The 27,779-nt window shown below is 43.2% G+C and overlaps 1 protein-coding gene across 3 annotated transcripts; it reads right to left on the reverse strand.

Moving 5' to 3' along the window:
• Window positions 1-385: 385 nt before the first annotated feature.
• LOC135514064 (RILP-like protein 1) lies at window positions 386-27,646 on the reverse strand. 3 transcript variants are annotated; one of them, XM_064937244.1, is made up of 8 exons: window positions 27,146-27,646; window positions 22,036-22,183; window positions 11,579-11,697; window positions 11,082-11,357; window positions 10,536-10,816; window positions 6,626-6,724; window positions 2,048-2,135; window positions 1,339-1,426 (listed from the first exon to the last, which is right to left on the reverse strand). In XM_064937244.1, the coding sequence occupies exons 1-8, from the start codon at window positions 27,431-27,433 to the stop codon at window positions 1,421-1,423; spliced, it is 1,305 nt and encodes a 434-aa protein (XP_064793316.1). In that variant the 5' UTR covers window positions 27,434-27,646; the 3' UTR covers window positions 1,339-1,420. The 3 variants fall into 3 exon arrangements, with proteins under 3 accessions (XP_064793317.1, XP_064793316.1, XP_064793319.1); XM_064937245.1 differs by lacking the exon at window positions 2,048-2,135 and having other exon boundaries at window positions 386-1,426; XM_064937247.1 differs by lacking the exon at window positions 1,339-1,426 and having other exon boundaries at window positions 2,042-2,135.
• Between the last annotated feature and the right edge of the window lie 133 nt (window positions 27,647-27,779).

The raw sequence follows: 27,779 nt of genomic DNA on the forward strand, positions 1-27,779 counted from the left end.
GTATTTTCAACACTATACTGTGAATTTCGAAGTTTGATTAACATTCCGTCAACCCGGGGGGCTTTGGGGGTCTCAAAGTTTGCAGAGGCACCTGGAAAATCAGGGATAAAACTGTCAAATTGAAAAAGGCCAAAATATCTCACATTTTAATGCAAGAACTGACAGGCATTAAAACATGTGTAACTCTGTGTTCACACTTCTATGCTTTATCTTGGCCAGGTCGCAGTTGTAAATGAGAACTTGTTCTCAACTAGCCTACCTGGTTAAATAAAGGTGAAATTTAAAAAAAAAAAAAATAATTGTGCCATTTCATATTTTTAGGGGTCTACGATTAATTTTGAGCATACATTGAAAACGGGTGAACATATTCACATCACAGATAGTCAACAATATGCCAGCTTTTTATTCAGACACTAGGAAACTCAAGTGCAGTATAGTCAAAATAAAATCTTAACATAAATACAATTTAAATATGGCCGATAGTTATATCACGTCAAAATGCCTTCAATATATTTTGTCTTACTTGGGGCCTCATCAGACTTGCTATAAGTTTGCTTTTATAGTCAAAATAAACATTTGAGCAATCTCTGAAGTTACACTAATACTTATTGCTAGTATAAAGCACCATAGTCTGCACAACTAAAAATGAATTCAAAAGGCACAGGATCTCTCTCAGATTGCACATTATTCTCTCCTGAATCAATCTCTCCATTGTCCCCACAAGACAACTTTGTCCTGACAATCCCTCTTGGCATGAAGCTCTTCATGTTTTTACTTGGAGACCACCAGCATAAGACATTATACACACAGTGTACAAAACATTAGGAACACCTTCCTAATATTGAGTTGTACCCCCTTATTGCCCTCTGAATAGCTTCAATGGACTGCAGGATGTCAAGCATTCACAGGGATTTTGCCCATGTTGACTCCAGTGCTTCCCACAGTTGTAAAGTTGGCTGGATGTTCTTTGGGGCAGTGGACCCTTCTTGATACACACAGGAAACAGTTGAGCGTGGTAAAACCCAACAGCATTACAGTTCTTGACACACTCAAACGGATGCGCCTGACACCAACTACCCTACCCCGTTCAAAAGGCAAATAAATATTTTGTCTTGCCAATTCACCCTCTGAATGGCACACAAACACAATTCATGTCTCAAGGCTTAAAAATCCTTCTTTAACCTGTCTCCTCCCCTTCATCTACCCTGATTGAAGTGGATTTAACAGGTGACATCAATAAGGGATTATAGATTTCAATTGGATTCACCTGGTCAGTCTGTCATGAAAGAGCAGGTGTTCCTAATGTTTTGTGCATTCAGCGTAGGTCCCTGGTTATGGACGCTTCAGTGCCTCCTGAGCCTGCTCTGCGTGCAAATAACAAATCACTTCCTCTGGTCGCCTCTTTTCTCCAGAGAAGATGCTAAACCTGGATAGGTACAATGAGAGAAATTAAGAATTTAGGTTACACCATGCGCAACAAAAACGAAAAAAAATTGCCATGACAATACTACTACAAAAATACATCAATAAAATACATTTGTTACACTTCAGATTATTCATGAAGAGTGAGTGAGAACATTGAGTTCTCAGAGTGAGGACAAAAGCAGAATGAGAGCATGCATGAGGAAAAGTGCTAAACAAAAAGGTTGGGGAGGTGCATAAGCTTTGCCCTGTCAGAGGGTAACATAGTTAGTCACTCCAATCTATTCAACAAACGAAGAGCTGTCAACCGTGAATATCCATGCTATGAAAAAAATCCTAATTCAGACAACATGCATATGTGGATTTGTACATGTAATAGTGAGTTGCTGGATTAGTATATTGGCAAAAGAGGTGACCATTTTTAATGATTGTGACATCTATGATGAGCTGGTTCAAGGTCTACACATGATCAGCCAATAAGAATACTCCCACATCATGCACACATGATTACAAGGAAGTATTGCATTTGAGATGACAGGCGTGGAGGGGCTTTGGCACAGTGACGTGCTTGGCTCACCAACAATGACATCACAAAAAGAGATGAAATAAATGTAAAAGTTCATACACAGGACATAAGTCGTCTGATCGGCTGTAACGTTGGATCGTCTGCAATCAACCCTGCTGCTACCATCGGCATTACTGCAGTGAATATCCTGTCCAAAGAAGTACAGATGAAGAGACATAAGCGGGAAAAAAGTAGTCCGAGTTTTGGTGCAAAGTGACTTCTTTGCAGCACCCAGGTTGGCAAAGGAGGCAAGCCACATCTAGACGAAGTAAACTACTTAAATAATTAATAATAAACTATTTATTTATGGAGTGGTCATTTTTCTTCTCTTCACAATTATTTGTAAATGACCTTAAAGAAATTATTATGGTAGTTGAAAAAAGTCACAGAATGGTGCGGAAACTTTATCCGTTTAACATGGTCCTTCTACAAATATAACATTCCCAAACAAGCATTGTGGAAATTAATTTGTCATTATTTTTTTTAGTGCTCACGCAAGCATATTGGTCAGTGACATACATATATAAAGTTAGGTTTCCATCCAATTGGCGACAGATTGTCATGAGAATATTCTAAAATCCGCATAAAAACAATTTTCCCACCAGACATGTATTTCCATCAAATTTACTTGTTGGTGATAAAAGTATTTACGTGACGGTGTAGTGCACATAAATACCTTTTGCGTTTAAATTCCCATGTACCGAATAAAAAATAAAAGTTAAATGGGTTTCCATCGCATTTTCAACTGTACTGATGGATTCTCAAACAAAAATGTGTTATTTAGCGAGTCTGTGTATACTCTGGTATTGGCACGTGCGCTCTAGCCAACAGCTCGCAGATAGTGTTCGTATTTCCAACATTGGGAGATTATCATGGACAAAAGAACAATATTTGACAAAAGGCAGCCAAGCATCGATGATCATGTCACCAGAGTAAGACCCTCAATATTTATTGTAAAGGAGCATCAAGCTCATCACCTTGCACTTTCACTACCCTGTGAAGTTCATAATAATTTAATAACTCATCTGTATCCTAATAAACGGACTGCTCATAGTGGGAGGACCACACGTCATCGCTTGACTCCAAGTTTACTTTGATATGATAGTTATTATACCAATATTGGCGCATAAAAGCGTTTCCACCGACATTTCTACCATAATACATTTTACCGACACAAAAAGATCCCAACTTGTCTATTGTATTTTGTTTTGTCGAGATTTTGGAAGTTTACCGAAAATTTGTGACCATCAGGCCTGTCATAAACATTTTTTATATCCAACATGTACTTCACTTGCATTAAATATGCACATTTTCCCAACAGTGGTGTTTCCACCAAACTAACTTGAGGATAAAAATAAGTGTGTATTTTCATGTACTGAATACAAATCTAAAGTTCAATGTTTCCATCGCAATTTTCTATCTCTACCGATAGTTTTGTCACAAAAACTGTTGTGTTAAATTGCAAATGTTCCTACTCTGGTCTTGACACGTGCATTCTAGCCAACAGCTCACAGATATAGTGCAGGTAAGCTTGTCTACATGATGAGATTATTATGGATAAGAGCAAGAATATTCTTATGAACCGTTTTTTCTGGGTGATTTGTGTTGTTTTATTTGTGCTTACCATGACTGTGTGTTTGTATTATAATGTGTGTGTATATATTTACACAATATATACAAAAGTATTTTGACACTAGAGGTTGACCATTCTGATTTTTCAACGCAGATAGCGATACCGATTATTGGAGGACAAAAAGGCAGATTTTTAAAAATGTATTTGTAATAATGACAATTACAATAATAAGTGAACACCTATTTATACTTAATATAATACATAAATAAAAATCAATTTAGCCTCAAATAATGAAACATGTTCTATTTGGTTTAAATAATTCAAAAACAGTGTTGGAGAAGGAAGTAAAAGTGCAATATGTGCCATGTAAAAAAGCTAACGTTTAAGTTCCTTGCACAGAACATGAGAATATATGAAAGCTGGTGGTTCCTTTTAACATGAGTCTTCAATATTCCCAGGTAAGAAGTTTTAGGTTGTAGTTATTATAGGAATTATAGGACTATTTCTCTCTGTACCATTTGTATTCCATATACCTTTGACTATTGGATGTTCTTATAGGCACTTTAGTATTGCCAGTGTGACAGTATAGCTTCCATCCCTCTCCTCACTCCTACCTGGGCTCGAACCAGGAACACATCGACAACAGCCACCCTCGAAGCAGTGTTACCCATGCAGAGCAAGGGGAACAACTACTCCAAGTCTCAGAGCGAGTGGCGTTTGAAACGCTATTAGCGCGCACCCCACTAACAAGCTAACCATTTCACATCGGTTACACCAGTCTAGTTTCGGGAGATGATAGGCTTGAAGTCATAAACAGCTCAATGCTTGAAGCATTGCGAAGAGCTGCTGGAAAAACTCACAAAGGTGCTGTTTGAGTGAATGCTTACGAGCCGGCTGCTGCCTATCATCGCTCAGTCAGACTGCTCTGTCAAATATCAAATCATAGACTTAATTATAACATAATAACACACAGAAATACGAGCCTTTGGTCATTAACCTCTCTGAACCACCCATCCCGGATCCGGTATAATTGTCATCATAAAAATAGTGCCCCCTAGCTTCAAGAGGTTTTAATATGGTCGAATCCGGAAACTATAATTTCAAAAACAAAACGTTTATTATTATCGCATATACCCACCCTGACACTGCGTGCAATGAATGCAAGAGAAGTGACACAATTTCACCTGGTTAATATTGCCTGCTAACCTGGATTTATTTTAGCTAAATACGCAGGTTTAAAAATTTATACTTCTGTGTTTTGATTTTAAGAAATGCATTGATGTTTATGGTTAGGTACACGTTGGAGCAACAACAGTCCTTTTTCCGCGAATGCGCACCGCATCGATGATATGCAACGCAGGACATGCTAGATAAACGAGTAATATCATCAACCATGTGTAGTTAACTAGTGATTATGATTGATTGTTTTTTATGAGATAAGTTTAATGCTAGCTAGCAACTTACCGTGGCTTCTTACTGCATTCGCGTAACAGGTAAACTCCTCGTGGAGTGCAATGAGAGGCAGGTGGATAGAGCGTTGGACTAACGTTAGTTAACTGTAAGGTTGTAAGATTGAATCCCCGAGCTGACAAGGTAAAAATCTGTCGTTTTGTCCCTGAACAAGGCAGTTAACACACTGTTCCTAGGCAGTCATTGAAAATAAGAATGTGTTAACTGACTTGCCTAGTTAAAAAAAAAAAAAAAAAAAAAATCGGCCAAATCGGTGTCCAAAAATACCGATTTCCAATTCTTATGAAAACTTGAAATCGGCCCTAATTAATCGGCCGTTACGATTAAATCGGTCAACTTCCAGTTGACACCCCTTCAAATTAGTGAATTCGGCCATTTCAGCCACACCCATTGCTGACAGGTGTGTAAAATTGAGCACGCAGCCATGCAATCTCCATAGACAAACATTGGCAGTTGAATGGCCCGTACTAAAGAGCTCAGTGACTTTCAACGAGGCACCGTCATAGGATGCCACCTTTCCAACAAGTCAGTTCGTCAAATTTCTGCTAGAGCGGCCCGTCAACTGTAAGTGTTGTTATTGTGAAGTGGAAATGTCTCGGAGCAACAAAGGCTCAGCCGCAAAGTGGTTAAACCACACAAGTGAAGCCCGTAGCATGAGAAAATAATCTGTCCTCAGTTGGAACTCTGTAGTGAGTGTTACAAACTGCCTCTGGAAGCAACATTAGCAAAATAACTGAGTCGGGAGCTTCCTGAAATGGGTTTCCATGGCTGAGCAGCCGGACACAAGTCTAAGAACACCATGCGCAATGCCAAGTGTCGGCTGGAGTGGTGTAAAGCTTGACACCATTGAACTATGGAGCAGTGGAAACGCATTCTCAGGAGTGATGAATCACGGTTCACGATGAGAGGAGAACACTACCTGACCCAATGCATAGTGCCAACTGTACATTTTTGTGCTTTTGGTCATGTAGTGTGTATATTTTGTGTTTAATGTGTATTTTATATTGTATTATACAGGGTACATTTGGAAAATAGACCTAGGTCTCAATATGTCTTCCCTGTCAAAATAAAGGTTAAATAAAAATACCAAAAAATTGTCAAAAACGGTAGTCAAGCATCAATCATGTCACCAGAATAAGAACCTCGATATTTACTGGAAAGGAGCATCAAGACCACCTTGCACTTTCACCACCCTGTGAAGTTAATTTAGTTAATCTGTATCCTAATAAACTGCCTGGTTGCTCAAGTCGTAGTGGGAGGACCATAAAGGCATTTCCAACACCATTTCTTGCATAATTAATTTTACAGACACAAAAAGATCCCACCATTTCGAAAGAAACAAATTATTTGTCTACATTACCATTATTTATTATGACCGAAAAGTCCTGTTTCAATCACAGCTGTCATGATGACTTTACTTGCATAAAAACTAGATGGAAACGTGGTTAGTGACAACCTTGTTTGAAAATGTCAGAGATTGTGGAAATTATAGCCTGTGCACCTATATGTGTGTGGCCTGAGCACATACCATCAAGAGAGATGGAGTGGGGTGGCTGAGGAGTTTTGGCGTAGGTCTAGTGGGCCTCAGTACTTACAGACGTTTGATCCCTGAGTCAGGCTGTTCAGTGGCTGCAGGCTGTGACTGAAGTGATGGATCCAAGTTGATGCCGTATATCTCATTCTCCAACTCCTCACTGAGGCAGGGAGAAGGGATTAATTTAAAGAATGTGGACTTGTATTATGAACAAATGCAAAAAATGAAAAGGATAAAGTGGGATGCAACATTATTAGTAAATATACAGTTGAAGTCAGAAGTTTACATACACCATAGCCAAATACATTTAAACTCATTTTTTTTTTACAATTCCTGCCATTTAATTATTGTAAAGATTCCCTGTCTTAGGTCAGTTAGGATCACCACTTTATTTTAAGAATGTGAAATGTCAGAATAATAGTAGAGAGAATGATTTATTTCAGTTTTTATTTCTTTCATCACATTCCCAGTGGGTCAGAAGTTTACATACACTCAATTAGTATTTGGTAGCATTGCCTTGAAATTGCTTAACTTGGGTCAAATGTTTCGGGTAGCCTTCCACAAGCTTCCCACAATAAGTTGGGTGAGTTTTGGCCCATTCCTCCTGACAGAGCTGGTGTAACTGAGTCAGGTTTGTAGGCCTCCTTGCTCGCAAACGCTTTTTCAGTTCTGCCCACAAATTTTCTATGGGATTGAGGTCAGGGCTTTGTGATGGCCACTCCAATACCTTGACTTTGTTGTCCTGAAGCCATTTTTCCACAACTTTGGAAGTATGCCTGGGGTCACTGTCCATTTGCAAGACCCATTTGCGACCAAGCTTTAACTTCCTGACTAACGTCTTGAGATGTTGCTTCAATATATCCACTTAAATTTTCTGTCCTCATGATGCCATCTATTTCGTAAAGTGCACCCGTCCCTCCTGCAGCAAAGCACCCCCACAACATGATGCTGCCAACCCCCGTGCTTCACGGTTGGGATGGTGTTCTTTGGCTTGCAAGCCTCCCCCTTTTTCCTCCAAACATAACGATGGTCATTATGGCCAAACATTTCTATTTTTGTTTCATCAGACCAGAGAACATTTCTCCAAAAAGCACGATCTTTGTCCCCATGTGCAGTTGCATACCAGAGTCTGGCTTTTTTTATGGTGGTTTTGGAGCGGTGGCTTCTTCCTTGCTATATCACCGCCTGGTATCACTGCCTGGTACGGCAACTGCTCCGCACACAACCATAAGGCTCTCCAGAGGGTAGTGAGGTCTGCACAACACATCACCGGGGGCAAACTACCTGCCCTCCAGGACATCTACACCACCCGATGTTACAGGAAGGCCATAAAGATCATCAAGGACAACAACCACCCGAGCCACTGCCTGTTCACCCCGCTATCATCCAGAGGGCGAGGTCAGTACAGGTGCATCAAAGCTGGGACCGAGAGACTGAAAAACAGCTTCTATCTCAAGGCCATCAGACTGTTAAACAGCAACCGCTAACATTGAGTGGCTGCTGCCAACACACTGACTCAACTCCAGCCACTTTAATAATGGGAATTGATGGGAAATGTAAAATATATCACTAGCCACTTTAAACAATGCTACCTAATATAATGTTTACATACCCTACATTATTCATCGCATATGTATACGTATATACTGTACTCTATATCATCTACTGCATCTTTATGTAATACATATATCACTAGCCACTTTGACTATGCCACTTTGTTTACATACTCATCTCATATGTATATACTGTACTCGATACCATCTACTGTATCTTGCCTATGCTGCTCTGTACCATCACTCATTCATATATCTTTATGTACATATTCTTTATGCCCTTACACTTGTGTATAAGACAGTAGTTTTGGAATTGTTAGTTAGATTACTTGTTGGTTATTACTGCATTGTCGGAACTAGAAGCACAAGCATTTCCCTACACTCGCATTAATATCTGCTAACCATGTGTATGTGACAAATAAAATTGGATTTGATTTGCTGAGCGGCCTTTCAGGTTATGTCGATATAGGACTTGTTTTACTGTGGATATAGATACTTTTGTACCCGTTTCCTCCAGCATCTTCCTTTGCTGTTGTTCTGGGATTGATTTGCACTTTTCACACCAAAGTACGTTAATCTCTAGGAGACAGAACGCGGCTCCTTCCTGAGCGATATGATGGCTGTGTGGTCCCATGGTGTTTACACTTGCGTACTATTGTCTGTACAGATGAACGTGGTACCTTCTTTGGAAATTGCTCCCATGGATGAACCAGACTTGTGGAGGTCTACAATTGTTTTTCTGAGATCTTGGCTGATTTCTTTTGATTTTCCCATGATGTCAAGCAAAGAGGCACTGAGTTTGAAGGTGGGCCTTGAAATACATCCACAGGTACACCTCCAATTGACTCAAATGATGTCAATTAGCCTAACAGAAGCTTCTAAAGCCATGACATCATTTTCTGTAATTTTCCAAGCTGTTTAAAGGCACAGTCAACTTAGTGTATCTAAACTTCTGACCCACTGGAATTGCGATACAGTGAATTATAAGTGAAAGCCTGTCTGTAAACAATTGTTGAAAAAAATTACTTGTGTCATGCACAAAGTAGATGCCCTAACCGACTTGCCAAAACTAGTTTGTTAACAATAAATTTGTGGAGTGGTTGAAACTTCCGACTTCAACTGTACATGTGCACTGAACAAAAATATAAATGCGACATGTAAAGTGTTGTTACCATGTTTCATGAGCTGAAATAAAAGGTCCCAGAAATGTTCCATATGCACAATAAGCTTTTTTCTCTCAAATTTTGTGCACAAATTTGTTTACATTCCGGTTAGTGAGCATTTATCCTTTGCCAAGATAATCCATCCACCTGACAGGTGTGGCATATCAAGAAGCTGATTAAACAGAATAACCATTACACAGGTGCACCACTGCACCTTGTGCTGGGGACAATAAAAGGCCACTTTAAATTGTGCAGTTTTGTCACATAACACAATGCCACAGATGTCTGAAGTTCAGGGATTGTGCAATTGGCATGCTGACTTTAGGAATGTTGCCAGATAATTCAATGTTAATTTCTCTACCATAAGCCAACTCCAACGTCATTTTAAAGAATTTGGCAGTACGTCTAACCAGCCTCACAACCGCAGATCACATGTATGGTATCGTGTTGGCGAGCAGATTGCCGATGTCAAAGTTGTGAACAGAGTGCTCCATGGTGGTGGGGGGGTTATGGTTTGGGCAGGCATAAACGTTGGACAATGAACACAATTGCATTTAATCGATTGGCAATTTCAATCAACAGAGATACCGTGACGAGATACTGAGGCCCATTGGCGTACCATTAATCTACTGCCATCACCTCATGTTTCAGCATGATAGTGCATGGCCCCATGTTGCAAGGACTTGTACACAATTCCTGGAAGCTGAAAATGATCCAGTTCTTCCATGGCCTGCATACTCAGACTGTCACCCGTTGAGCGTGTTTGGGATGCTCTGGATCGACGTGTACGACAGCATGTTCCAGGTCCGGCCAATATCCAGCAACTTCGCACAGCCATTGAAGAGGAGTGGGACAACAGTCCACAATCAACAGCCTGCTCAAATCAATGCGAAGGAGATCACACTGCATGAGGCAAATGGCAGTCACACCAGATAGTGACTGGTTTTCTGATCCACGCCCCTACCTTTTTTGTTAAGATATCTGTATTCCCAGTCATGTGAAATCCATAGATTAGGGTCTAATTAATTGATTTCAATTGCCTGATTTCCTTATATGAACCGTAACTCAGTAAAATCTTTGAAATTATTGCATGTTGCGCTTATATTTTTGTTCAGTATAGTAATAACATAAGATTCAGTTGAAGGGGTATTAAAAAGTGATGATAAATCCCTAGTCCCTCAACTCCAGGTAATTATTTTTTTAAATGTTTTTATTCACTTTGTTTTTTCACACAGCAGATGTCATATCATGTAACCTTTTGTAATAGATGAGCTCCTCTCTCAGCATGAACACTTGAGCTTTGAGTTCGTTCCTCTCCTTCAGGACGTCCCGTAGCTCCTCGAGGGTGAAGTGGGGCCTGTCGGACTCCTTTTGATCCAGGACATCAGGTTCCTCCTCCTGGTCCTTGTCACACAGCGAGAGGACAGGAGGGCTCTCTTCTGACTCAAAGCACTGTGCCAGGAATTCATGGTCACTTCTGCATTCCGCCCAAAAAGAATTGTGTTCGATGGAGGCTGCTGATGCTAGTACCAAGGACTGGATTTGGGAAATAGCACGGTCACTTACAGTGCTATGACAGGTTTTGTTAGCAGTGGCTATGATACTCAATGGCTAATCTACAAGGTTGACTGACCCTCCTTGGGTGGATGTCATGTTATTGTGTTCTTGTCAATAGGGAACTTAAAACCCTGTAATTTGGGTATAATCTTAACTCTATAAGGTGAAGCGTACAGATATGTAATGGTGTCTTAAAGAGAAATGTAATGGATTTGATCAGGTAGGGGGTTGTAGCTGTGGTTACCTTGGCCGATACTGGTGTAAGCACTGTCATCACAGACTTTGAGGGGGATGGTTCCTCCTCGGCTGACCTCTTCATGTCCAGCTCCCACTCTTTGCGCTCCTCCTTCAGCCTTGCCACCTCCCGACGCAGGGCCCCGAGCTCCTGCTGGCGCGCCTGGGACATAGCCTCCAGCTCAGCCTTCTGTTGGATCACTGCCTTGCCCTGAGCCTCTACCACACTGATCCTGTGTCGCAGGTCCAGGTTGATCTTCATCAGACGGTGCTGCTGCAGCTGAAGCTATAAGGGGAGGAAGGAGTCCGTTTAATCCTACCCATTTATCTGTAATGAACTGATGGAAACAGTGTCCAGATTGTTGGTGGAAGTTGTTGTCCTCCTCAGGCAAGACGAGACATCTATGTGCTGAAGCATTAGGCTACAGACAGTAGGAAGCCTAGGAGGGATTGTTATGTAGTTCAGGGAGTGTGGAATGCTACTAGATGAAAAGAGACAAGCCTCACCGCCTCCAGGTCCTCGTTCTTGAGGTTCAGCTCATGGTCCTTATCCCGGATCTCATCCCTCTGTTTGTCTACCACCTCCTTTAGCTTCTTCATCACCTGACACTCTCTCTCTGACACACCTGTCCAAGATATACACACATACAGCCCACACAGGCATTAACACATAAACATACACTACCGTTCAGAAGTTTGGGGTCACTTTGAAATGTCCTTGCTTTTGAAAGAAAAGCACATTTTTGTCCAATAAAATAACATCAAATTGATCAGAAATACAGTGTAGACATGGTTAATGAAAATGTGAAATTACCATTGTAGCTGGAAACTGCTGATTTTTAATAGAATACCTATATGGGGTACAGAGGCCCATTATCAGCAACCATCACTTCTGTGTTCCAATGGCACGTTGTGTTAGCTAATCCAAGTTTATCATTTTAAAAGGCAAATTGATCATTAGAAAACCCTTTTGCAGTTATGTTAGCACAGCTGAAAACTGTTGTTCTAATTAAAGAAGGAATAAAACTGGCCTTCTTTAGACTAGTTGAGCATCAGCATTTGTCTATTTGAAACAAATAACTTTCTTCTGAAACTCATCAGTCTGTTCCTGTTCTGAGAAATGAAGGCTATTCCATGCGAGAAATTGCCAAGAAACTGAAGATCTTGTACAACGCTGGGTACTACTCCCTTCACAGAACATAGCAAACGGGCTGTAACTAGAATAGAAAGAGGATTGGGAGGCCCCGGTGCACAACTGAGCAAGTACATTAGTGTCTAGTTTGAGAAAGAGACGCCTCAAGTCCTCAACTGGCAGCTTCATTAAATAGTACCAGCAAAACAGGTCTCAACAATGAAGAGGTGACTCCGGGATGCTGACCTTCTAGGCAGAGTTCCTCTGTCCAGTGTCTGTGTTCTTTTGCCCATCTTAATCTTTTATTTTTATTGACCAGTCTGAGAAATGGCTTTTTCTTTGCAACTCTGTCTAGAAGGCCAGCATCCCAGGGTTGCTTCTTCACTATTGATTGTCACGTCTGCTCCTCCCCTCCGACGTCGCTGGAGTACTAAATCAAATCAAAATCAAATCAAATGTATTTGTCCCATACACATGGTTAGCAGATGTTAATGCGAGTGTAGCGAAATGCTTGTGCTTCTAGTTCCGACAATCCAGTAATAACCAACGAGTAATCTGACCGAACTATTACAAAACTACTACCTTATACACACAAGTGTAAAAGGGAAAAAGAATATGTACATAAAGATATATGAATGAGTGATGGTACAGAATGGCATAGGCAAGATGCAGTAGATGGTATCGAGTACAGTATATACATATGAGATGAGTAATGTAGGGTATGTAAACAAAGTGGCATAGTTTAAAGTGGCTCGTGATACATGTATTACATAAAGATGCAGTAGATGATAGAGTACAGTATATACATATACATGAGTAATGTAGGGTATGTAAACATTATATTAAGTAGCATTGTTTAAAGTGGCTAGTGATATATTTTACATCAATTTCCATCAATTCCCATTATTAAAGTGGCTGGAGTTCTGATGGCCTTGAGATAGAGACTGAAAAACAGCTTCTCGGTCCCTGCTTTGATGCACCTGTACTGACCTCGCCTTCTGGATGATAGCGGGGTGAACAGGCAGTGGCTCAGGTGGTTGTTGTCCTTGATGATCTTTCTGGCCTTCCTGTGACATCGGGTGGTGTAGGTGTCCTGGAGGGCAGGTAGTTTGCCCCCGGTGATGCGTTGTGCAGACCTCACTACCCTCTGGAGAGCCTTACGGTTGTGGGCGGAGCAGTTGCCGTACCAGGCGGTGATACAGCCCCACAGGATGCTCTCAATTGTGCATCTGTAGAAGTTTGAGTGCTTTTGGTGACAAGCCGAATTTCTTCAGCCTCCTGAGGTTGAAGAGGCGCTGCTGCACCTTCTTCACAACGCTGTCTGTGTAAGTGGACCAATTCAGTTTGTCTGTCATATATACGCCGAGGAACTTAAAACTTACTACCCTCTCCACTACTGTGCCATCGATGTGGATAGGGGGGGTGCTCCCTCTGCTGTTTCCTGAAGTCCACAATGATCTCCTTAGTTTTGTTGACGTTGAGTGTGAGGTTATTTTCCTGACACCACACTCCGAGGGCCCTCACCTCCTCCCTGTAGGCCATCTCGTCGTTGTTGGTAATCAAGCCTACCACTGTAGTGTCGTCCGCAAACTTGATGATTGAGTTGGAGGTGTGCATGGCCACGCAGTCGTGGGTGAACAAGGAGTACAGGAGAGGGCTCAGAACGCACCCTTGTGGGGCCCCAGTGTTGAGGATCAGCGGGGTGGAGATGTTGTTACCTACCCTCACCACCTGGGGGCAGCCCGGCGGGGTCGAGACCCAGGGTCTCGAGCTTGGAGGGTACTATGGTGTTAAATGCTGAGCTGTAGTCGATGAACAGCATTCTCACATAGGTATTCCTCTTGTCCAGATGGGTTAGGGCAGTGTGCAGTGTGGTTGAGATTGCATCGTCTGTGGACCTATTTGGGCGGTAAGCAAATTGGAGTGGGTCTAGGGTGTCAGGTAGGGTGGAGGTGATATGGTCCTTGACTAGTCTCTCAAAGCACTTCATGATGACGGAAGTGAGTGCTACGGGGCGGTATTCGTTTAGTGGTGGCCCTCTTGAAGCATGTGGGAACAGCAGACTGGGATAAGGATTGATTGAATATGTCCGTAAACACACCAGCCAGCTGGTCTGTGCCTGGTCTGCGCATGCTCTGAGGACGCGGCTGGGGATGCCGTCTGGGCCTGCAGCCTTGCGAGGGTTAACACGTTTAAATGTTTTACTTACGTCGGCTGCAGTGAAGGAGAGTCCGCATGTTTTGGTTGCGGTCCGTGTCAATGGCACTGTATTGTCCTCAAAGCGGGCAAAAAAGCTAGTCTGCCTGGGAGCAAGACGGGGCTGGTTTTCTTTTTGTAATCCGTGATTGACTGTAGACCCTGCCACATACCTCGTATCTGAGCAGACTCTACTTTGTCTCTATACTGATGCTTAGCTTGTTTGATTGCCTTGGAGGGAATAGCTACACTGTTTATATCCGGTCATGTTTCCAGTCACCTTGCCCTGTTTAAAAGCAGTGGTTCGCGCTTTCAGTTCCACGCGAATGCTGTCATCAATCCACGGTTTCTGGTTTGGGAATGTTTTAATCGTTGCTATGGGAACAACATCTTCAATGCACATTCTAATGAACTCGCTCACCGAATAAGCGTATTCGTCACTGTTGTTGTTGGACACAGTGCGGAACATATCCAAATCCATGTGATGGAAGCATTCGGACCAGCGTTGAACAGACCTAAGCGCGGGAGCTTCTTGTTTTAGCTTCTGTCTGTAGGCAGGGAGCAACAAAATGGAGTCGTGGTCAGCTTTTCCCGAAAGGAGGGCGGGGGAGGGCCTTATATGCGTCGCGGAAGTTAGAATAGCAATGATCCAAGGTTTTACCAGCCCTGGTTGCGCAATCGATATGCTGATACAATTTAGGGAGTCTTGTTTTCAGATTAGCCTTGTTAACATCCCCAGCTACAATGAATGTAGTCTCAGGATATGTGGTTTCCAGTTTGCAAAGAGTCAAATAAAAAGTTTGTTCAGAGCCATCGATGTGTCTGCTTTGGGGGGGAATATATACGGCTGTGATTATAATCGAAGAGAATTCCCTTGGTAGATAATGTGGTCGACATTTTATTGTGAGGAATTCTAAATCAGGCGAACAGAATGACTTGAGTTCCTGTATGTTGTTGTGACCACTCTGGAATGCTACCCTTGCTCGGATTTCATCAACCTTGTTGTCAAGAGACTGGACTTTGGCGAGAAGTATGCTAGGGAGTGGTGCGCGATGTGCCCATCTCCGGAGCCTGACCAGAAGACCGCTTCGTTTCCCTCTTTTACGACATCTTTGTTTTGGGTCACAGGCTGGGATCCATCTCCTTGTCCTGGGTGAAAGGCAGAACACAGGATCCGCTTCGGGAAAGTCATATTCCTGGTCGTACTGATGGTGAGTTGACGTTGCTCTTATATTCAGTAGTTCTTCCCGACTGTATAATGAAACCTAAGATTACCTGTGGTACCAATGTAAGAAATAACACGATAAAAAAAATAAAAAAAACGTTCGAGCAGTCCTGGAATGCCTCTTGGCTAACCACCTGTTCGTCAAGGCAGAGAAGTACCAATTCCACCAGAGGGCTGTCTCCTTCTTGGGCTACCAAATCAGCCTGCAGGGAGTGAGGATGGAGGACAAGAAGGTAGATGTGGTAAGGTCATGGCCAGTCCCAACCACTATCAAGGGGTTACAACGGTTTTTGGGATTTGCCAACTTTTACCGCTGCTTCATCAGGAACTTCAGTGTCGTCGCCGCCCCTCTCTCCTCAAGGGTGGGCCTCGTAGGTTGGTTTGGTCTCCAGCAGCCGACAAGGCCTTTTGTCTCCTCAAGGGGTGTTTCACCTTCGCCCCCTTGCTAAAACACCCAGATCCCACGCTACCTTTTGTGGTTGAGGTAGATGCATCGGACGTGGGTGTGGGGGCAGTTTTGTCACAAAGACAGGGGGACCCACTAAAATTGTATCCTTGTGCTTCTTAATCCAATAAACTGTCCCCCGCAGAGAGGAATTACGATGTCGGCGATCGGGAGCTCGTGGCGGTGAAGTTGGCATTAGAGGAGTGGAGACACTGGCTGGAGGGTGCCAATGAACCATTTGTCATCCTCACCAACCATCAGAACCTTGAGTACATACGCACAAACCAGGCGGGCCCTCTTCACCAGATTCGACTTCACGCTGACCTATCGCCCAGGTTTTAAGAACATCAAGGCCGATGCCCTGTCCCGTATCTACGATTCGGGAGAGACTCCTGGCCAGAAGGCACCCATAATCCCCTCCTCCAGAGTCGTGGGTCCAGTGGTTTGGGATGTAGATGTGGATATCTGCCAGGAGAGTGAGCCTGCATCCCGGAATTGTCCTCCCGCACGCATCTACATTCCCACAGGGATAAGGGATTGGCTGCTGACCTGGGCACACGCATCTACGTTCCCACAGGGATAAGGGATCGGCTGCTGACCTGGGCACACACATCTACGTTCCCACAGGGATAAGGGATTGGCTGCTGACCTGGGCACACACAACTGTCATCGCTGGACATCCAAATAGTTTCGCACCATCCATTCCATCACTGAGAAATACTGGTGGCCCACCTTGATGCAGGATGTTAGGCGGTATATCAACTCCTGTTCCGAGTGTGCTCAAACTAAGTCCCCCCGGAATGCTTCAACAGAGAAGCTCCTTCCACTTCCCGTGCCTCTGCGACCTTGGTCTCATCTATCCATTGACTTTGTTACTAATCTTCCCCTTCTGATGGTTTCACCACTATTCTGGTGGTAGTGGATAGATTATCCAAGTCATGTCATTTAATATTTCTTCCCGGTCTTCCCACTGCTCTCCAGGTCGCTGAGGTACACGCATCTTCCAGAGGCACCTGGTAGCATGTAGGTCAAATGACACTTCAATGTATAAATCAGTCCCACTTATGGTGCATCACCTGACCAAGTCTTCCTACTGGATTTAGATGCAGCTGGAAATTCAAGTGTTCTTGCCACTGACATGGTGATCAGAGACCCTGTGTTGCCAGCAATGCTATACTTTCTGTAGTATATGTTCTCCAGCTCTGTCTGTTACACACCAATAACACATCACCTCATATCTTCTGCACTCAAAACATATACCTTGTTATGAGGCATTTAGGTTAATTGTAGGAGTGCACAATTAAATCACCCTAAATGACATTGACTTGTCAAGATGCTAATCACTATGGCTACTGTCCTGAATATCATAAGTTGTCCTCTGCGGATCAGTAGAGCCACTATCCGAGTGGCTACTCCTGGCTAACTTCTCTGTCCCAAAGCAAGAAACAGTTAGACTGGAGCTAGCCTGGAGCTCGGCCCATCTCTCGGCTAGCCGAAGAGGTCCTTCGGCCAATTCTTGGGCTACAAAACCTATTTTGCCAATTGGCCTGGACCCTTTTACTGCCGACACGGAGCCCACCGATCCATCACAACTGGTATACAGACGAATCAACAAGTGAACATGTTACGATGTCGCCGAAGAACCATCTACTTGCCCCGGCCCACTAGCTTTTCTGAACGCTGTGTCTGCTCGCCTAGCGTAGTAGTGACTACCAAACGCCACCCTGGCTCACCTATTGCTGCTCTTTTGAACCTATGATTACTCAGCTACACAGCTGACGCCCCCTGGACTGTTTCAATAACACAGTACCTCATTTTGTTTACCTGTCGGACCCAGCCTCAAACTCAGGTCCTGTATGTACCTAACTAACCCGCTCTGCCCATTCATCGACATTTACCCGTTGTTGTCTTAGCTCTCCTGATAAACCTGTGTTTGCTTTATGCCTCTCGCTAATGCCAATATGCCTTGTCTACTGCTGTCTTGGCTAGATCTTATTGTTTTATTTCACTGTAGAGCCCTCAGGCCCGCACAAAATGCCTTAGATAGCTCTTTTGTCCCACCCCACACACATGCGGAGACCTCACCTGGCTTAACTGGTGCCTCCAGAGACAAAACTGCTCTCATCGTCACTCAACGCCAAGGTTTACCTCCACTGTACTCACATCCTACCATACCCTTGTCTGTACATTATGCCCTGAATCTATTCAACCATGCCCAGAAATCTGCTCCTTTTATTCTCTGTCCCCAACGCACTAGACGACCAGTTCTTAAAGCCTTTAGCCGTACCCTTTTCCCCACTCCTCCTCTGTTCCTCTGGTGATGTAGAGGTTAACCCAGGCCCTGTAGCCCCCAGTTCCACTCCTATTCCCCAGGTCCTATCTTTTGTTGACTTCAGTAACCGTAAAATAATTGGTTTTGTGCATGTTAACATCAGAAGCCTTCTCCCTAAGTTTGATTTATTCACTGCTTTAGCACATTCTGCCAACCCTGATGTCCTAGCCGTGTCTGAATCCTGGCTTAGGAAGGCCACCAAAAAATCTGAAATTTCCATCATTTTCCACCAAGTTAGAACTGCCAAAGGGGGGGGGGGGGTTCAATCTACTGCAGAGATAGCCTGAAGAGTTCTGTCATGCTAGCCAGGTCTGTGCCCAAACAGTTCGAGCTTCTACTTTTAAAAATCCACCTTTCCAGAAATAAGTCTCTCACTGTTGTCTCCTGTTATAGACCCCCTCAGCCCCCAGCTGTGCCCTGGACACCATATGTGAATTAATTGCCCCCCATTTATCTTCAGAATTTGTACTGTTAGGTGACCTAAACTATGATATGCTTAACACCCTGGCCATCCTACAATCTAAGCTAGATGCCCCCAATCTCACACAAATTATCAAGGAACCTACCAGATACAACCCTAAATGTGTAAACACGGGCAACCTCATAGATATCATCCTGATCAACTTGCACTCTAAATACACCTCTGCGGTCTTCATTGCCTGTGTCCATAATGGGTCCGCGGTCAAACGACCACCCCTCATTACTGTCAAATGCTCCCTAAAACACTTCAGCGAGCAGGCCTTTCTAAATCGACCTGGCCCGGGTATCCTGGAAGGATTTTGACCTCATTCCGTCTGTAGAGGATGCCTGGTTATTCTTTAAAAGTGCTTCTTCACCATCTTAAATAAGCATGCCCCATTCAAACAATGTAAAACTAAGAACAAATATAGCCCTTGATTCACTCCACACTTGACTGCCCATGACCAGCACAAAAACATCCTGTGGCGTACTGTATTAGCATCGAATAGCCCTCGCGATATGCAACTTTTCAGGGAAGTTAGGAACCAATGTACACAGGCAGTTAGGAAAGCAAAGGCTAGCTTTTTCAAACAGAAATTTGCATCCTATAGCACAAACTCCAAATGGTTCTGGGACACTGTAAAGTCCATGGAGAATAAGAGCACCTCCTCCCAGCTGCCCACTGCACTGAGGCTAGGAAACACTGTCACCACCGATAAATCTACGATAATCAAGAATTTCAATAATCATTTTTCTACGGCTGGCCATGCTTTCCACCTGGCTACCCCTACCCCGGACAACAGCTCTGCACCCCCCACAGCAACTTGCCCAAGCCTCCCCATTTCTCCTTCACCCAAATCCAGATAGATGATGTTCTGAAAGAACTGCAAAATCTGGATCCCTACAAATCAGCTGGGCAAGACAATCTAGCCCCTCTCTTTCTAAAATGATCTGCCACAATTGTTGCAACCCCTATTACTAGCATGTTCAACCTCTGTTTCGTATCGTCTGAGATCCCTAAAGATTGGAAAGCGGCCGCGGTCATCCCCCTCTTCAAAGGGGGAGACACTCTAGATCCAAACTGTTACAGACCTATATCCATCCTGCCCTGCCTTTCTAAAGTCTTATAATGCCAAATTAACAAAACAGATCACCGACCATTTCAAATCCCACCGTACCTTCTCCACTATGCAATCTGGTTTCCGAGCTGGTCATGGGTTCACCTCAGCCACGCTCAAGGTCCTAAACGACATCATAACCGCCATAGATAAAAGACAGTACTGTGCACCAGTCTTCATCGACTTGGCCAAAGCATTCGACTCTTGTCAATCAACGCAATCTTATAGGCAGACTCAATAGCCTTAGTTTATCTAATGACTGCCTCGCCTGGTTCACCAACTACTTCTCAGAGTTCAGTGTGTGAAATTGGAGGGCCTGTTATCTGGACCACTGGCAATCTCTATGGGGGTGCCACAAGGTTCAATTCTCAGGCCTACTCTTTTCTCTGTATACATCAATGATGTCGCTCTTTCTGCTGGTGATTCTCTGATCCACCACTACGCAGACGACACCATTTTGTATACTTCTCGCCCTTCTTTGGACATTGTGGACATTCCAGACAAGCTTCAATGCCATACAACACTCCTTCCATGGCCTCCAACTGCTCTTAAATGCAAGTAAAACTAAATGCATGCTCTTCAACCGATCGCTGCTCGCACCCGTCCGCCCGTCCAGCATCACTACACTGGACGGATCTGACTTTGAATATGTGGACAACTACAAATACCTAGGTGTCTGGTTAGACTGTAAACTCTCCTTCCAGACTCACATTATGCATCTTCAATCCAAAATTAAATCTAGAAGAATCGGCTCCTATTCTGCAACAAAGAATCCTACTCATGCTGCCAAGCATACCCTCGTAAAACTGACTATCTTACCAATCCTTGACTTTGGCGATGTCATTTACAAAGTAGCCTCCAACACTCTACTCAGTAAATTGGATGTAGTCTATCACAGTGGCATCCGTTTTGTCACCACAGCCCCATATACTACCCACCACTGCCCCATATACTACCCACCACTGCCCCATAGACTACCCACCACTGCCCCATATACTACCCACCACTGCCCCATATACTACCCACCACTGCCCCATATACTACCCACCACTGCGACCTGTATGCTCTCGTTGGCTGGCCCTTGTTTCATATTCATTGCCAAACCCACTGGCTCAAGGTCATCTACAAGTCTTTGCTAGGTAAAGCCCTGCCTTTTGTCAGCTCACTGGTCACCATAGCAGCACCCACCCGTAGCACGCGCTCCAGCAGGTATATCTCACTGGTCATCCCCAAAGCCAACTCCTCCTTTGGCCGCCTTTCCTTCCAGTTCTCTGCTGCCAATGACTGGAACGAATTGCAAAAATCACTGAAGCTGGAGACTTACATCTCCCTCACTAACTATCATTAGTGGTCAGAGCAGCTTACCGATCATTGCACCTGTACACAGCCAATCTGTAAATAGCCCACCCAACTACCTCATCCCCATATTGTTATTTATTTTTTTGCTCCTTTGCACCCCAGTATTTCAACTTGCACATTCATCTCCTGCACATCTATCACTCCAGTGTTTAATTACTAAATTGTAATTATTTTGCCACTATGGCCTATTTATTGCCTTACCTCCTTAATCTTACTACATTTGCACACACTGTATTTAGATGTTTCTATTGTGTTATTGACTGTACATTTGTTTATTCCATGTGTAACTCTGTGTTGTTGTTTGTGTCGCACTGATTTGCTTTATCTTGGCCAGGTTGCAATTGTAAATGAGAACTTGTTCTCAACTGGCCAACCTGATTACATAAAGGTGAAAAAATAAAAAAATGAAATAGATGATCGACAAAATGAATACATACCATGAGAAATGTGACATATAATACTAAATTCTGCCCCTGAGCAGGACAGTTAACCTACTGTTCCCTGGGTGCCTAAGACGTGGATGTCGATTAAGGCAGCCCCCAGCACCTCTCCGATTCAGAGGGTTAAATGCGGAAGACACATTTCAGTTGAATGCATTCAGTTGTACAACTGACTAGGAGTCTCAGATTTACTTAAAGAATAATACGAAATGCTCTGAGACCACGTTGCTGCTAAATACCACTCTGTGCTGCACATACCCTCCTGACTCTGCAGGTCCTCAGTCACAGGTGAGTCTTTTAGGGACAGGCTCTTCCGAAGGCTCTTATTCTCCACCTGCAGTTGTGTGATCTGAGACAGCAGGTCTTGGGCCTCCCCTCTCCACACGTCTTCCACCAGCTCCAACTCCTGGGAGATGCATCAACCGCACGCACACACACACACACACACACACACACACACAGTTGAAGTTAGTAGTTTACATACACCTTAGCCAAATACATTTAAACTCAGTTATTCACAATTCCTGACATTTAATCCTAGTAAAAATTCCCTGTCTTAGTTAGGATCACTACTTTATTTTATTTTAAGAATGTGAAATGTCAGAATAATAGTAGAGTGTGATTTATTTCAGATTTTATTTCTTTCATCACATTCCCAGTGGGTCAGAGGTTTACATACACTCAATTAGTATTTGGTAGCATTGCCTTTAAATTGTTTAACTTGGGTCAACGTGTCGGGTAGCCTACCACAAGCTTCCCACAATAAGTTGGGTGAATTATGGGCCCATTCCTCCTGACAGAGCTGGTGTACCTGAGGTTATTGTCCATTTGGAATACCCATTTGCGACCAAGCTTTAACTTCCTGACTGATGTCTTGAGATGTTGTTTAAATATATCCATATCATTTTCCATCATGATGCCATCTATCTTGTGAAGTGCACCAGTCCCTCCTGCAGTAAAGCACCCCCACAACATGATGCTGCCACCCCCGTGCTTCACGGTTGGGATGGTGTTATTCGGCTTGCAAGCCTCCCCGTTTTTCCTCCAAACATAACGATGGTCATTATGGCCAAACAGTTTTATTTTTGTTTCATCAGACCAGAGAACATTTCTCCAAAAAGTACGATCTTTGTCCCCATGTGCAGTTGCAAACGAGTCTGGCTTTTTTATGGCAGTTTTGGTGTAGTAGCTTCTTCCTTGCTGAGCGGCCTTTCAGGTTATGTCGATTATAGGACTCATTTTACTGTGGATATAGATACTTTTGTAACTATTTCCTCCAGCATCTTCACAGGCTCCTTTGCTGTTGTTCTGGGATTGATTTGCACTTTTTGCACCTAAGTGCGTTCGTCTCTAGGAGACAGAACGCGTCTCCTTCCTGAGTGGTCCCATGGTGTTTATACTTACGTACTATTGTTTGTACAGATGAACGTGGTACCTTCAGGCATTTGGAAATTGCTCCCAAGGATGAACCAGACATGTGGAGGTCTACAATTCTTTTCTGAGGTCTTGGCTGATTTATTTTGATTTTCCCATGATGTCAAGCAAAGAGGCACTGCGTTTGAAGGTAGGCCTTGAAATACATCCACAGGTACACCTCCAATTGACTCAAATGATGTCAATTAGCCTAACAGAAGCTTCTAAAGCCACGATGTAATTTTCTGGAATTTTCCAAGCTGTTTAAAAGGCATAGTCAACTTAGTGTATGTAAACTTCTGACCCACTGGAATTGTGATACAGTGAATTAGAAGTGAAATAATCTGTTTGTAAACAATTGTTGGAAAAATGACTTGTGTCATGCACAAAGTAGATGTCCTAACCGACTTGCCAAAACTATAGTTTGTTAACAAGAAATTTGTGGAGTGGTTGAAAAACAAGTTTTAATGACTCCAAGCTAAGTGTATGTAAACTTCTGCCTTCAACTGTACATACATACACAAAGGTATAGCATCTTTAACTTTTTCATTCTGCATAATTGCACATAAAACAAAGGTGTCATTGATTAAAAGCCAAGCTAAAAAGACTGGTTGAAAAAGATGGTGGACAAATAAAGAGGTCTTACTCAGGCCGTTTACCATTGAAAAAAATTGTTAAACAGTTGTTGTCAACTTAAGTGGTGGCTCTCCCATAGACGCCAATGCGATAGAAGCTGGGTCTGGTCTACTTGTAAATAAACCAGACAAATCCAGGAGTCTCTTCGTGCAAGGAAATGATGCATCACCAAACAAGAGCATGGATTTCCAACAATTCATGGCCAGGCTAAATCAAATGTCGGACTACAACATGGTGGCTTATATGAATGAAAGGCTGATGACACAAGTAGCTCAACTATTCCAACAGCAGCAGCTACAACAGAGTGCTTCAACGCCTGCACTGGAACGAGCCATGGGCGTTAATCCAGCAAAACAGAATGAGCTATCCGTAAATTGTATGGAAGTTATCTTATATACGTTAAATGAAATAGGTGTGAATATCATGCATAAACTTAATGTAATGTTTTTTCTTTGTCATGGCTCAGGAAGTCTGCACAACGCCTGTGTACTGGGTCTCCTGGTCAGTCAGCTGAGATTAAGGTGCATAGATGAAGAGTGGAGCAGATTTTGAAGGTGAGTTGTCTCATAAAGACATAATGGACTGACTGTAACATAATTCTACATCTTACAATTTTCTCAAGGATTTTGATGCATATAACCATTGCTAATACACCACTCTCCTTCCGCCTCTCCTTCCAGTTCTCTGCTGCCAATGACCGGAACGAACTACAAATATCTCTGAAACTGGAAACACTTATCTTCCTCACTAGCTTTAAGCACCAGCTGTCAGAGCAGCTCACAGATTACTGCACCTGTACATAGCCCATCTATAATTTAGCCCACACAACTACCTCTTTCCCTACTGTATTTATTTGATTTATTTTGCCCCTATGCACCCTATTATTTTTATTTCTACTTTGCATTCTTCCACTGCAAATCTACCATCCAGTGTTTTACTTGCTATATTGTATTTACTTTGCCACCATGGCCTTTTTTTTGCCTTTACCTCCCTTATCTCACCTTATTTGCTCACATCGTATATAGACTTGTTTCTACTGTATTATTGACTGTATGTTTGTTTTACTCCATGTGTAACTCTGTGTTGTTGTATGTGTCGAACTGCTTTGCTTTATCTTGGCCATGGCGCAATTGTAAATGAGAACTTGTTCTCAACTTGCCTACCTGGTTAATTAAAGGTGAAATATATATATATATTTTTTTAAACACTGACTCCTCAGATGCAAGTTGAGACTGGTTCCACAGCTTTTAGTGAGTGCTTCTTCAGCTTTTTGCTGTTGTTGAGATTCCAGGGTTCAAGACTGTTTCTTTATTGAGTAGAATAACTTATTGTCTTCTGTCGGTCAATAGAACTCTCTGCTAAAGAGAAGCAGCAATTTGCGGGGGCAGCTGAAGACATGATGTCTGATGTGGAGACATGATGTCTGATGTGGAGACATGATGTCTGATGTGGAGACATGATGTCTGATGTGGAGACATGATGTCTGATGTGGAGACATGATGTCTGATGTGGAGACAGACCCAGATCTTTTCAAACTTCTCCACCCTGACACTCCCCTGAGTTCGAGGACCTGATTGAATCAGCAGACCGGAGAAGGGCCAAGCGTGCTTATGGGGACAAAAAATCTCCATCAGAATGAAAACCGGAGCAACAGTCCACGTCCACCGCAGCCCTACCCAAAACATCTGATTGTACAATAAACCGTAATCAACTGCAAATCAAATTCTATTTGCCACATGCGCTGAATACAACAGGTATTGCATCATCACCTTACAGTGAAATGCTTACTTACAAATCCTTAACTAACAATGTTTTAAATATGATTTTAGGGCCTTCCTCTGACACTGCCTGGTATAGAGGTCCTGGATGGCAGGAAGCTTGGCCCCAGTGATGTACTGGTCCGTACATACTACCCTCTGTAGTGCACCTCGGCCCCCTCAGGAGGCTGAAAAGATTTGTCTCTGGCCCTCAGTTCTACAGCTGCACCGTTGAGAGCATTTTGACTGGCTGCATCACCGCTTGACAGGCAACTGCAAGGCACCCGACCACAAGGCGCTACAAAGGGTGGCGAGTATGGCCCAGTACTTTACTGGAGCCGAGCTCCCTGCCATCCAGGACCTCTATACCAGGCGGTGTTAGAGGAAAGCCCCAAAATAATTCTGACTGCAGCCACCCATGCCATAGACTGTACTCTCTGCTACTGCACATAAAGTGGTACCAGCGCACCAAGACTAGAACCAACAGGACCCTGAACAGCTTCTAGCCCCAAGCCTTAAGTCTACTAAACAAGGCTGCTAAATAGCTCATCAAATGGCTACACGGACTACCTGCAACTCTCTTGTTCTGACTCCATGCACACACACACACCACAGATGCCCACACACACTTAACACGCACACACATGTATACTGACACCACTCACACGCACAAGCTTTCAATTACCACATATACTGCTGCTGTTAACCTATCCTTTTGCCTTGTCACGTCACCCCTACAACATGCACATACTAGCTACCTCAATTACCTCGTACCCCTGCACATCGACTTGATACTGGTACTCCCTATATATAGCCATGTTATTTTTACTCATTATTGTTATTCGTGTCACTATTTCTTTTTTTTTAACTCTGCATTTTTGGTAAAGGACCAGTAAGCTTTTAACTGTTAGTCTACACCAGTTGTTTACGAAGTATGTGACAAATCAAACTTATTTTATTTGACCAGACTTTAAGAACTCTTCACACCTGCTTCTCAAACAAAACGTTTTGCACCGACTCACCGTTACATAAACACACACGGAACATTACCCCCTTATCTTTTCTTCCCTTTCTATCGTTTATGGTGATACATGTATTGATAGTGTATTTCTTTTTTTATAAATGTGTATTGCAGTGTTAGTGCTTGCAATTTATTCGGTGTATATTTTCTTTTTTACTTTTGTCTTATGTTGTACACTTTATGTATGGAGTCTGACAAGGTGGTGGGGGCTGTAACAACCTACAGTTAGTTCCCTTACCCAACTGTCGGTGGAGAAAAAAGCTTTTGAGTGTTCAGATTAAACACCTACATTCTCCCGACTGGCATGGAAGTGGTTAGTCTTTCGAGTAGTAAAGATAATTTAGAGTCTGAAACCAGGGTATTTGGTGCAGTGTGGCTCCAGCATGTGTAAAACATTTCTTACGTAACTTTTGTCAACATGCTCTTGCGCAATGTGACACCGAGTGTCAGAGAGCAGAGGAATGTCATGAAAAGCCCATACTTGGTGTAGTAGGCTACTCTTCGTGTTGCACACGTGAGCTAAATATTTCGGTAAACACACCTTTTGATGTAGCTGCTCTTTCTTCAATCTGTCATTCCGTTCCATTCGCAACCTGTCCAGCTCACGCCGTAGCTCCTCCGTCTCTGGGTTGATATTGTTTCGGGTGACCAGCACCTCCAGAACTTCCAGAACCCGGACCACTTTGGGCATCAGCCGCAGTGAAGCCTTGCATCCAAACTGATCGATAATGCGTTCAAACTCATGTCCCACAACCGCGGCAATGTCATAGACGTCCATAACGGTTAACTCCGTAGCGTTTTTGTCCAGGGGTGTTCCGAAGTCTTCCATGTCTGTTTCTCCCCTCCGAAATCAACAAGGACAGTTATTTGACAGTTATTATTGTGTAACGTTTGTAGTACGATCTAGGCCTACTTCGTATAGCTATTCTTTCCGATATTTTTACAACTCTTTGAATGTAGGCCTAATTCTCAACTTCCAGAGTGCAATCCAATACCTATCACGAACTATGAACGTTCTGTGTAGCCCACTGCGCATGTCAAGTTATTCTTGGATCTCCTGCTGAAGTGTACTTGTGTGACTGGCACTTTCAGGTCATTAAGTTTTTCTTCTTTCTATCCTCTCTGAATTAATCGTTCTTGGGCAATGTTAATATGAAAGTGAATAAAGACAACAA

This window comes from Oncorhynchus masou, chromosome 25 (genome assembly GCF_036934945.1).
Source record: "Oncorhynchus masou masou isolate Uvic2021 chromosome 25, UVic_Omas_1.1, whole genome shotgun sequence".
Classification (NCBI taxonomy): domain Eukaryota; kingdom Metazoa; phylum Chordata; class Actinopteri; order Salmoniformes; family Salmonidae; genus Oncorhynchus; species Oncorhynchus masou.